The sequence below is a fragment of the Caenorhabditis briggsae genome, assembly GCF_000004555.2.
Source record: "Caenorhabditis briggsae complete genome, chrV, whole genome shotgun sequence".
Classification (NCBI taxonomy): domain Eukaryota; kingdom Metazoa; phylum Nematoda; class Chromadorea; order Rhabditida; family Rhabditidae; genus Caenorhabditis; species Caenorhabditis briggsae.
Window position 1 is genome coordinate 10,094,205 of NC_013488.2, and position 12,936 is coordinate 10,107,140.

At 38.7% G+C, this 12,936-nt stretch overlaps 4 protein-coding genes across 4 annotated transcripts in view; 1 reads left to right on the plus strand and 3 right to left on the minus strand.

The window, feature by feature from the left end:
• Window positions 1–332: 332 nt before the first annotated feature.
• Window positions 333–2,043, minus strand: Cbr-col-153 (the record flags this gene model as incomplete). The annotated part of the gene is made up of 5 exons (XM_002636360.1): window positions 333–422; window positions 965–1,387; window positions 1,430–1,674; window positions 1,724–1,835; window positions 1,882–2,043. The coding sequence occupies 5 exons, from the start codon at window positions 2,041–2,043 to the stop codon at window positions 333–335; spliced, it is 1,032 nt and encodes a 343-aa protein (XP_002636406.1).
• A 1,281-nt stretch (window positions 2,044–3,324) lies between these two features.
• Window positions 3,325–3,702, minus strand: CBG23057 (the record flags this gene model as incomplete). The annotated part of the gene is made up of 3 exons (XM_002636359.1): window positions 3,325–3,453; window positions 3,507–3,607; window positions 3,657–3,702. The coding sequence occupies 3 exons, from the start codon at window positions 3,700–3,702 to the stop codon at window positions 3,325–3,327; spliced, it is 276 nt and encodes a 91-aa protein (XP_002636405.1).
• Window positions 3,703–7,605: 3,903 nt separating this feature from the next.
• On the minus strand, window positions 7,606–9,434 carry CBG23056 (the record flags this gene model as incomplete). Its single annotated transcript, XM_045237567.1, has 5 exons — window positions 7,606–7,818; window positions 7,976–8,732; window positions 8,885–8,931; window positions 9,036–9,200; window positions 9,249–9,434. 5 exons carry the CDS (start codon window positions 9,432–9,434, stop codon window positions 7,606–7,608), a joined length of 1,368 nt encoding a protein of 455 aa, XP_045097841.1.
• A 2,709-nt stretch (window positions 9,435–12,143) lies between these two features.
• Window positions 12,144–12,936, plus strand: part of CBG23055 — a gene marked incomplete at both ends in the record, with an annotated part of 2,926 nt that continues 2,133 nt past the window's right edge. Inside the window, one exon of the mRNA XM_002636357.1 lies at window positions 12,144–12,163. Coding sequence (XP_002636403.1) covers window positions 12,144–12,163 — 20 coding nt within the window. The remainder of the gene's footprint in view (window positions 12,164–12,936) is intronic.

Genomic DNA, 12,936 nt, shown 5'->3' on the forward strand with positions numbered 1-12,936 from the left:
AAGAAGAACGAATGACACAATGTTTGGTCGACGGGAAGGAGAGGATAGTTTTTAGGAGACGCAGGCTGCAGACAACCCGAAGGGAAATAAACCAAACGAAAAGAAACACACCGGGCATGTGATGCCCCTCCGAACTTATCACGCCATTGCACTCGATCTAGCTGAAACATTTCAAAGTCTTTTTTTTCTCACGAGAGAGAGAGAGAGAGAGAGAGAGAGAGAGAGAGAGAGAGACAGAAAGAGATAAAAAGAAGTCACATGGCCACGTGGTATTTAGGTCAAACCATTTATTAGTTTTATTAGATCAAAGCACACGAGACTACAAACAAAGATCAATGTAACAGTGGTGGAACGGAGTCTCCGGAGCCCTGAATAACGTATTCCTTAACTTCTGAGTCTCCACGATTCGGACATTGACAGTACTGAAATTAAGAAATTAAAGATTTGATTGGCGATCCAAAAATACAGACGCATCACAGGGAGTGTCGACACATTTGCGTAAACACGTTTAAAGAAATGTCACATGAGACGATTGTTTTTAGGTGGTTCAAAAAATACCGTAAACCTGTAATAGAAGGCTCACTAACTTTAAACTTTGAGCCACTTTTTTTTCGGTTCCTGTCAAAAATATAAGAACGTTGTCCACTGATAAATTGTTCATCGATATCTGAAGTGTTTTGTCAGTTGATACATTTTTGATATCTTGCAAAGGACTTGAGAAAATTGAGCTCAAACTTGTGAGGACCCCTCTATCACAGATTTTACAATATTTACTAGAATTTCGGAAACAACTTTTAGAAGTTCAATGATACTTTTTCAAAGTTTTCAGTGGAGTTACAGAGAAATGAACACAAGTCCTCCAGTTTGCTGTTTTTGTTTTTTACAGTTCAAAATATGTGTTTCTAAAAATAGTTTTTGTTGTAATGTGATCATTGGTAGCATCTAGTTCTTCGAAACTACTCACCGCCGCATCTGCTCCGGGTTTCCCCTGCGGTCCTGGAGGTCCAACTGGTCCTCCAATTCCTTCGATTCCTCTCAATCCATTCATTCCCTCATATCCTTGAACTCCTTCTCTTCCCAGCAATCCTGGTTTTCCCTTCTTTCCAGGCTGACCCTCATTTCCAGGTTGACCCATAGCTCCTTTCACACCTTGTCTCGGTATATAGATAACTCCATCCACACCATTCACACCTCTTTCTCCAACGATTCCATCTGGTCCAGGTTGTCCAGGAGCACCAATATCACCAGGGAATCCTGGATTTCCATTGATTCCTGGCCTTCCAGGACGTCCTCGAGGACCACGAAGTCCTCGTTTACCACGTGGTCCTTCTGGCCCAGAGTCACCAGGTGGACCACGAGGGCAAGTGAATGGAGCTTTCGAAGGTCTCTGAAAATATCCACTAGGTAATGGGATCAGTTTTTAGCTTACAGCTGGAATGCTTGAATGTGCATCAAATCCATCGTATCCATCTACTCCATCAATTCCATCATCCCCATCGATCCCTTGTTCTCCTAGTGGACCAGGTGGACCAGGAGGACACGATTGAGATGAGGAACACGCACAATTGGGCCCGAAGCTTGGCATCATGGGTTCGCTTCTTTGGAGGGTAAGAATCTCATCAGGGAACTCTCCAGATCCATCGTTTGCAAAATCAGAAACAGTTACTTGAGCTTCTGAAATATACGCCATCTAATTCTGAATTCATTTTAAGTTTTTTCTTACGATATCCCGTATAGTCGGCTTTCTGTTGCATGATTTCTCTTCTGATTCTGTCGACTTGAGCAACGTCTCTGATGAAAAATTGTATGTCAGACCAGGCGATTCTTGTATCATACTGAATTTCGGATTATTTCTTCTTCTATCTACCATGATCTGTGTACCTTTAATTTCGACATTTCCACTTCTAACTCTCCAAAAAGTGAAGTGACATCTTGAAGGATGAAAGCAATTGCTGAGATGGAAATCAAAAATATGATGCACGATGTGGTCAAAGAGCCTATCAAAATCTGACTAGTTGTGGTCGGTTTCGAAGAAAACAACATCTTCGATGGAATTTAGGTAAATAGAATAGTAGAGAAGGAGTAATGGTAAGTGGTAATCCGATTTTATACGAATGAAAGAAGAAGATCCAAATTTGTTAATGAAAGAAGTGCCGTCCAGTTCCGGTTTTATATGCAGAAAGTTTTCGAGAAAAAGAGAAAGGCGGAACGTCGTCTATAAAATGTCTCAATTCGGTTTGTCATCGCATTTGTTTTATGGATTTAACAAAACGGAAAAGATAACAGGAAAAAAAATCGGACTGCCGTAAAAAGTGAGGATAAAGATAAACATTCGAGATGAAGGTATCGACTAACGATCGGTTGCACTTACACTTTATTGACCGTGAACAATTTTTGTGGAATTTTTTTCGGATTTGACCGGTTTGAGGCTATAATTAGGTCAAACGGAAAGCTATTCAGGAGTTGATGAAAAAGGGAAATTGTTCAGAAAAGTGTAAGGGTTGCACTTAATTGTGAAAGATATATTTTCTTTCTTCTTCATTGTGCCAAGGTACATACGAAGGACCCTTCTATTGTACACATGGGCCCTTCAATTAGAGGCGGGTTTCAAACATACTTGCAACAGGCCGGGCTGTTTCCAAAAATTTCAGGGCCCGGCCCGGCCCGTCTCGGCACGGATTTTTGGAAGAAATGTTTTCTGTTTGAAAAAAAATTTGAAAAAATTTCTGAACTTTCAAAAATTTTTTTCAAAATTGGAAAACCCGGGCCCGCCGGGCCGAGCCCTGATTCTGTAAGTATGGTTTTAAATCTTTCCAGTCTGTTTTTCCTGAAATTCGATGAATTCTCGTTCAATATTCATGAAAATCTATTGCTTTCACGAAAATTGGCCTTTCAAGCCCTTCTCGGAGAGGAAACGCTTTTTCGATCTTTTTTTTTCAATTTTCGATTTATAAAAAAGTAGGTATTCTGCTCATCCCTGGCTACCTCCCAAATACTTTTGTATCATGAAACATAAATCAACAACACCAAAACTTTATTATTGTTTTACAAGTGTATAACTTTATTCCAGACGTGCCGCCATATACCGAACTCAAAAGTTATGGGTGAGTATCTTTTGAAGGGAATTTCAGAGAGAATCTTTGTTTATCAAATAATGAGAATTTTTCAACATTGTTTTGTTTGTTTTTCTAGTAAAATTTCTAAATGGGTTGTGTGAATGATAGAAAAAGAAAAAAGGAATGAGAGAATGATTTTCAAATTTTTGAGAGAGATCTTCAAGAGAATCAGTGTCAGGAATCAATAATTTACTAGGTAGAATGGTGTTCAGAATGGCGAAGCAGAGCAGACTTGAGCACATTCAGCAATCATGCATGCGCGGATCAGTCTCAATGTGGCCATGGCTTCACGTTCTCCAGCTTCTCCTGGCATGTGTCCAAGCTCGTGTGTGGCAGCCTGAAATTGATAATTAGGCTTCGTTCCGTCTGCTTGAAGATTCTTGAACAAACCGCTGCGATGGAATACCAACAATCCTTCTTACAGCAGACACATGGGATCTGGGCGCGCTCGTCAATGGCGCATGAAGTGGGTGGTTGTGGGGCGGCATTTACTAAAATTCCAAATTGATTTCGAATTTGTCTGATTTATTTGTTACTCACCAATATCGGAGACGGCAACGATGACGAGAAGAAGAGCGGCGATCATTGTCTTTTGCATCACTGACTGTGAAGAAACGGACGTGCTGGGCGGACGTTTAGGGGTACCTAAAAGGAACAAAAATAGAAAAAAAAGAGAAAAAAAAGAGAAGAATAAGATGAACTTGAAGAGTTGAAATGAGAAAAAAGGAAAAAGAGAAGATGGGGATTCAATCAAAACTATTCGTGGCTATTTTCAATATCCACTCTCAGAAAAACAGATGATAATAGCAGGAGCAAAAGGGAGAGATGTAAGAGACAGTGGCATTTCTGAATGTCCTAACTATGCCAATTACATGAAATGTGTAGGTTTGTATAGTACTTAACCAGTCGGGGTGAGCAAGAAGCTGCACAATATGACGTGTAATTTTCAAAAGAAGAATCTCAGAAGTAACTATGAGCCAATTTATATAAAAATGCTAGAACATATTCAGCTTCATCTGCGAATAAAAGTTCTGGGAAACGAACAATTATTCATAACTTTATTTCGAAAACACAATATATCAATCTACTCCTTTAGAAAAAAGGAAAAATGAAGATATGAGTTCGATTTTTTGTCATTGCTTCTCAGAACGAATGACCTGACAAAACTGATTAATTAGCATGACTGAAACTAATGAGAGCATGAAAATTGTCACCACTATCTGTGACGTACTTTTGAAAGGAAAAACGAAACAAAGGAGGTGAAAAAAGGAAGAGGAAGAAGAAAAGGGTGATTCAGAATGCACAGACGGTTGCACAGATAGACAAATCTCTCATTGACACGCGTAGGAAATTTTGGTTTTCATTTGTTCTACACTAAATCTTGAATGATATCCAGTTGTTATTTTCTTTTTGAGCTAGCTGGTGAAATATCAACTGAATAAGTTGTGCCGGGTTCTGAGAAAAAATATAAAGAGTCATGAGCCAAAAATAACTGGAGCGTTTTTAATGAGTTCTAACGAGCTCTTGGAAAACTCATAATGCCTCCCTGATCTTCTAGCCGAGGTGATGTAAAGAAGGACATATTTGGAAAAAAAGTAAAAAATTTCAAAGCGGTACGAAAGATCCCTAAATTTGTTTTACCCTATTGCACCCCCCTTACCAAATTGGCAGAAGCATTTGAAAAACGCTCGTTTGACAAATGCCTTTGAAAGTTCTGTGTTCTTGGATTACGGTAGCGCAGCTTTATATCTATGAGCTAGCCTCTGAACCCTGTGATCTCGGTATCTTTTTGGTCTCATTAGTTTTTTTAGGCTGAAGAGAAAAAAAGCATTACTTTATGGAAAAACATCCAAATGCTCAACTATACTATTTTTTTTCTCCACCCACATCATCATGTTTTAAGTGTCCTAAAACCTACTTGCAGAACAAAAGAAACATGTTGTTGTCGGGAATAAATAAATCGAATTATAGAAAATGGCATTTTGTATCCAATACAGATGTTTCTTATCTCGAATTTCATTTACATCATCCGAGAATATTCTAGGATGTTTTTGAAGGTGTTCTAGAGAAGAAAAATCGAAATAGAGTCTTCTTGTGTCCACTAAAATAGGTACACAATCTTATAATGATGATGAGTAAATATAGAAACGAAATGAAAAACTTGAAGTACGGGTGGCAGTCTGAAATGGGATTATTAATATTTTAAGATTCGGATAGAAGCATTTCTGAATTAGAAAAAAACTGATTTGATAGGACAAGATTCTATAGAGGACAGATGACGTGCTTCTCAGCTCCAAATGAAATAAAAAGGACCTCCATACAACCATCAGATTTGGGGCAGAAGACGAAGTGACATCAATCTTCTCCTCTCCCCCCCGAAACTCCGCCTCTTCAATTTTCCAAAACGTCTGCTTCTGGTGGTGACAGCTTCAGAAATTGAGAGCGAGAGATTCTATACGGATTTTTCCATTCCTATCTAAAAATAAATCGAAACCTATCGAAACACTTTCAGCTGCTTCCTTGTGGGTATAAAATGGAAACGTCAACTTTTCCTTCTTTTTGTAAAAAGCTGAAACTGAAAGTTGTCAGGAAGAGAAAATAATAAAAATCAAATGCAAATGATATTCTTTCTACAAAGTCTTTAGAGATGTGCATACATTTTTTGCGGAGGTAGAGCATCGGAAATCGTCGAATTGGGGATATGATGACTTTTATGCGAAGTGAGAGGTGGTGTAAGCACCTCAAATTATTTGAGTATGCTGAGGAAATAGGGTATACTTGAAGCCTTCAAGTTGGAGGCCGAATGAAATTCTATATCTTAGGTGACGTTACAAAAAAAAATCCTATATTATCGGTTATATTATTAAATTTGGAGAATTTGTACAATAACAAATGATAATACTATCTAAAAAGGTGTGTAACCGATCTAACTGAATTCCGATGTTTTTTGTGGTTGATAACTGCCACATTTCTGCAGAAAATAATAAATATCAAAGAAATCTCAATGGTGAATCATGCAAAGCAGTGAAGTTGCAAGAAGGCATGAAGCTGCCGTTAATCATGCGAATAAAAAGAAGCAACGGATGAATGTACAAACAAAATCAACCAAAGTATCATTGCATTACGTCGTCAGAGTCTTCTCGTACTTTTTGTTTTCCTACTCGTCTTTTTTTGCTCGAAATCAAATCAAACCCATGTATGCAGAGACTTCTTCTTCATTATCAAACGAGAAGAGTCTAGAATACAAAAGTATATGACGTGTTGAAATGATTGTGGAAATGAAAATGTAATGTTAGGAATACTGTCGGAAATGTGATTCTAAACATGAGAATCAAAAAATCCGCGGATGACAACTGTAAAGACTTGGGAAAAAGCAAAGAGGATGGGAGGGAAAAAACTAGAGAGTGCCCCGAGGGTTATGCCTTATTCACTTTGATTTACTGGCTGGACTTGATTATATCAAATAAGTATATGTCAACTGACAAAACGTTGGTGGTATTATGAAAAAAAATTTATCAGTAAACAGGTTTTTTGTTATCTTCTATAGAAATTGAGATTTTTGAGTTGAAAGTAAAAGGTGGCTTTCTATTAGTTTATGGTAAATTTTAATATTTATTGAGTGTAATCCAGATGAACAACAACCTGAAAGGACTTGTTTTGGAATTTGAGTACGTTACTTAGAAAATGAACTCAAGTGGAAATTATTTCGTTTTTTTTCAGAAGTAGATGCATTCTGTAAACTGAGAATCTGAAATGTTGAGACAGAGTTTTTTCTCTGATTATTTTTGTTTATCTTCCTTATATATAAACGCTAGAGGCGTCTGTCCGTCTTAATGTCCGTCTGTCAACTTTTGAAAAACTTGAAAAATTAATATAGATTTACGTGACCTATTTAGAAAAAGGGAAGAGCGAAGCTACGAACCAGTAAAAAACTAGATTGAATCGCGCTGAAGGCGCACCAGCTTGCTGGTTTAATTATATTTTTGCAGACACATTTTTGAATTATAATATAAATTGTCTCACAATCAATCAGCCATTCATACAGACAATAATAGGGGGTTTTGATACTTTTGGATGTCAGGAGGGAAAGTTTGGGATAACATTTGGAAATATATAGCAGAGATACAGATGAATACTATGTTGGGAAAATGTGAATAAAGAGAAAAAAAACGTAATAAAAAGCCCACTCACTCATTCGTCACCAACTGTTGAAAACTACTGGAAAACATTAAAAACATACACACGAACACACAGCAGTGACCTCCCTAGAGGACCCACCGAATCTCACTCAATCAAATCGCAGAAGGTTCTGTTTCCGTTTTTCTTCTTTTGTGAGCAACGAATTCAATTTCAGCGATTCGTGAGTAAGTGTGTTTTTGTGTTTTTCACTAGTCTCCACAGACAGAAAACCATCAGAATATCTTCAGACGAAGAACAGGATAGTAGGATTAAAGTTATAAGGGAAATTAAAAAACAGGGATAAAGTATTCTAAAAAGCAGGAGCGTTCTTGCCAAGTTTATCGAAAATAAGTCGGCGGATAACTTCGCACTCCTTTGTCAGGCGTTCGGCTTCATCACGAAGATAGGCATTTCGCTGACTGAGAGTTTCCTTGGCACTGACAGAAAGAACACGGTTCTCTCGGAGCTTTTGACGGTATCGGAGAGCAGCTGCACGATTTTGTTGTTTCTTTCGTTCAGCGATCTGAAATAAAGTACATTTACTATTAACTATTTTCGGGTAGTATAATAGAATTTTTAAGAATCTGGTGCACCAGAATGACATCATTTCGAGACAGAATAGTTTAAACTTTTCAGTTATTCATTGCACAACTTTGTTTCTCGCCCACAGAATTTCTTACCTCATCATCCGACAAGTTCACAAGGGAAACTGGAGCAGCCCGCGGTCGTTTTGGAGCAATTAGACTATCATCTGATGACTTCCTCTTGGCAGCAACCGGAGCGGAAGAAGCTTCGGATCCTTCAACTCGTTCGACGATAACCTTGTATTCTTGACCATCGTCCCCACGGATAACAAGAGTTTGCCCAGGGGTAACGAAAACATCACGAACAGATGAAGAAGTTGAAGAAGAAGACTTCCTGCTAACCGAAGAAATATCAGAAGAGGTAGATGGTGACGGCACTGCGACTTCCTCGATAACCATTTCCTGACGGACTTCAGCGATGAGAGAGTCAAGGAATGGAATCTCAGAATGGAGTTCTTCGATGGTGTATGGAGAAGTTGATGATGGAAATGGAGATGTTGATGGGAGGGATGATGTTGCAGAGTTCGGAGAGTAGATACCTGCTGGAGAGTATTCGGAATGTTCGGATGTGAAAAGGGATGGCGAGGCATGATCAAAAGTTGGCTGATTGATTGGTGATGTAGAGTATTGATGATTATGATGATGATGGTGGTAGTTGTAATTACAGAAATCCTTCTTAGACGACGACGGAGCGTTTGACAAAACACTGCACGGAGGCATCATCCGAGGTCTCGCAGTATCCATGATCATGCTGCTGGTGTTGTTGGTATCCGAGAAGATAAGACCCGGAGCCGTCGATGAAACTGGACCCGATTGAAATTGACATTCCGGAAGGCATGGAGGAAGAGGAACGCTGAAAATATATTGTTATTTTTTCCCATTCATGTGTTCTTTTTCACCTAAACATTCTCAACCAAATCAGCCCAATTCTAGTGGACATTTATATTCTCTGTTTTCCTATTATTAAAAAGAACAAATCTTGTAGATTTTTTTTCAATTTTATACTTTTTCTTCCAGAAGGCGTGGCAGACATAATAAAACATCCGATCATTCTCCAAAGGAACAGATCAATTTGTGCATTGATATTAATGCTACAGGGTGTAATGTGATAGTTCACGAGGTGAACTATGCGCTATTTTAGATCATTCCAGCTTACCATTTCACATTGTTCGGCTCCGAGAAGACAGCATGAGCAGGAGCAAGCGGTAGCGGCGGTGGTGGTGGCGAAGGCCCACTTAAAAACACACTTGCTGTCGGGGACAAGCGCGGTGCAGTTACGATTAACCGGCGATTCGCCACAGCGAACTCTCGACTCGATTTCCTAAATTCTTAGATATTCCAATTTGCGTCCAACTAGCTCAAAACCCACGGCAGCCGAGGTAGCACAAGTGAAAGTTTGGTAGTGAGCCGGGTCAGCGACGAATTCGGCCGGCCAAACTCCCCACTCGTTTACGGTAGCGTTGCATTCTTCGAACGGAGATATGAACGGAGGCGGCGGTGGTGCAGTTTCTTCAGAGGTCATGACAGCGTTTGGTTGAACGGTGAACAAAGACATTTTCTGAAATATGAGATATGATTTGATCGAAGATTACTTCTGTCATATGCTATTCATGTGAACTGAAACTGTACCGTACCAGTTGAGAGTTGAGAAGAAGAGTCTTCAAAGGTGGCTTGAGAGCAAAGAGAGCGGAATGCGCGGAGAGCGACGAGCGGCTGAAGTTGAGTTGAACCTGAAAAAAAAACAGAATGTTATCATTTGGAAAGTCATGAGGATGGGGAAAAGGAAAGGAAAGAAAAGTACGGGTGAAAGTTGTAGAGACAGGTATAAGGCGTTTTATGAGAAGACTAAAATTTCCGAAGAAGATAAAAAGTGAAATTAAATATGACAGGAAGAACTGTTTTATAACAGCCAAGTTCATTTCTTACAATTAAGGAAGATTAATTATTAATCTAAGAGATATCGTCAGTGTTTGAAGAGAGGCATTGTTCAAAATGATATCGTCTAGCAGAGACACGATGATCGATGCCATATGAAGCTATGTGATGAAAACAAGACAGTCAAAACAGTCAGTCAGTCGTTGACCTATTTGCTACAAAACTATGTTCTTCCAGGGAAAAGAAGATAGGCTAGGACGCAGTTGGCAACATGCCAAACGGTCCACCACGTGGGTGGTTCCGAGACTGGATGCGCAATATTTCGCAATCAAGAATACCTAGGGGTATATAAGTACATGAGTTTTCTTATTTTGGAAGACAGGGCAAAACTGCTGATAATGAAGGTATCGAATCAAACAAAATTGAGAAAAAAGAAATACCAATCGTTTTGACAAGGAGAAACACAGTGAGGAAACAGCAGGACAGGGGAGGTTTTCCTTCTTCTGTCTCGGTCTCTTCTCTCTCCAAAAATAATAGTGTAGAAGAAGAAGAGACTCAGATCAAATGTGATGCAATAGTTTTGCGTGGAGTGGGTGAGGAGGGATGCTTTCGAGACGATGGACACATTCAACACACTGTGCACCGGTTGTATGATGACGTTAAGATTTTTAGATCGATATAGGGTGAGAGGGCAAATGATGACTGGAGAGCTTGTCAGATAAGATAGGGAGAAGATAAGCCGTTTTTTTTTCTATGATGATTATTGTTTCGTGGAAATATCGAACGATAGAGAAGAATAAGAAGACGATGTAGTTCGTCTCTTGATTAAAACTTGTTCTGTGTTGTACTATCGCAGTCAAAAAATAGATTAGAACAGTGAGATGCGTTGAGTGATTTATGAAGATGCACGAATTCAGTTGACAGTTTATGACCTAGAGAAAAGTTTCATAGAACAGAAACGACGACTTCTTTTTGCATCGGAAATAGACTGTTACCGTGACTCTTTTCGATCAAAACACAGCGAAGGAGGAGGTGTTCATGTGAATTACACGGGATTGGAGTGTGATTTAGAAACCCGAGCCAATCAAATCTGACGAGATTTTATTGGTTTCAAAGTACGAAATGGAAACTGATCAGGTATCAATTTGGAACGGGGTACATAGACATAAATTCAAAATAATCGGGATACAGTGGTAAATTGAATTATCGAACAATTTTCTCCCAAAAAACGATAACAAAATGTGTTTTCTGTTTGATTATCAGAGTAGCAAAATAAGCAAATGGTGTGAATTTTTAAAATTCCTCTGCTCCCATGTGAATCAAGCAAAACAACTTTGTTTTGCTATCTCCAGTCACATAATAATGGTGGCGACTTATTAGAAGGGGTCTTCTACTACTGGTAGCGATTTGGGCCCCATATAATTTCAACTCAATTCATCTCATGTCAGTTTCTGTAAAAGATAACTAAACATTTTCAACATTGAAATTGTAGCTGAAGTTATAGTTAATGTTTTCCTAATTGGCATTTTTCATATCTCTTGCAGGAATTGATATATTTACATTGGGGGCAAAATTCAAAGTCTCAGGGTCCTTCTAACAACAGTCGCACCGTAAGATTCTCGGGCGTTGCCAGCTACTTCTGATAGGAAATTTGCCAGATTCCGGATATGTTCGCTACTAAAACCGACCGATCCAACAAACATAGGACAAGGTTCCGATCTTGTGGAATTTCAACTTTCGACCAAAATCTGACCACGGCCCGCTACATCCGTTTACGGGAAAGTCACCACTAGAACCTGACCAATATCCGTACAAAAGCCGGACCACCTCAACTTCTGACCAAAAATTACAAACCGACAGCCGAGATCTTACGGTATCACTTCAAACAGTCTGCAAATTGAAATTCGAAGACTCTAATAAATAGGAGTTGAAGTGGTTAGCACCAAAGGGACAATGTATGGGGTGCTGGTCTAGAAGAATAAAATTTTTACTGTTTTTGTGAGAACTGTTAAAATAATGAAAGAAGAATAACATGTTGTCTAGGTTAATTCAACATTCAACCAGATTCTCGATGTTTAAAGGATTCGGTAAACTAAAATTTGAAAAAATAAAATTTCACCAGGTCAGAGATCAAGTAATGAACAAAATAAGCAAGCAAACATGAAAATCCTGACTAAAAGTCTGACAATTTGTTCAGTTTGATCTATTGGTCTGATTGAAAGCCAATGATTCACAAAATTTTATCTTCGAACTCATTGTCCGCGAAGTGATAGCGAAACTAAGCAAACAAACACCCAGTGACAAATTGCGAAATATTCCACAACAGCTGAATAAAAAGGCAGACTTTTTCGAGGAAAGTCAGCAGTTCCAGCTACTTTCCTTCTCAATTATGGACGACGCTTATTTTTGGTGAGTTTTTGTTTATTTTTGTTTACAAGGGAGTTGAGCTTGAGGGAGCGGGTTTAACTTTTTTTGAAATTTTGGGATCAGATAGAAGAGCTTATGAGGATTCCAAATCTGTTAAAAAAATCAGCAAAATGCTCACGTGAGCTGAGTTATGACCTAGAAACGTTTTCCTATGATTAAGCAATTTCTCGTGAAATTTTTTTCACGGAATAGTGTATTACTTTTCAAACAATAGATTTCAATCAGCAGTGTGGTAAAGTGGTAAAATGGCAAGTTCAGAGGAGGAAGGTTGTAGGTTCGATTCTCCCGATCCCAAAAATTTTGCAAAATTTTTTTTTGTTTTATTTTAAGCTGCCATAACTGGCTCTGGAATAAAATTTACGCAATTTAAACATGTTTTTCGGGAGTTCCTCGTTATGAATAGGCATTTTCCAGAATAAAAACAGACATTTAATTTTTGAAGAAATTCACAAATAGGCTCATGGGTTCCTCGAAGATTTTTCAAAATTTTTTTTTGTTTTTTTTAAATTGAAAAAACAGTTGAGGATTCTAAACACATTGGTGGCATTCGATGACAAACTGCTGGAAACACCCAGATAATTGGTACTTTCTATAAACTTTCCGGTCGAAGCAATATTGAATTGGTCTGTCACATTTCGGAGGGCAACTGTCCACATAACCACCAGAATACCAAGCATACTGTCTCCATTCTTGGAAGATGGGAGAGCGCATCTGCCAATATGCTTGGCTCAGGATCTGCAATCAAAAAATGAGGG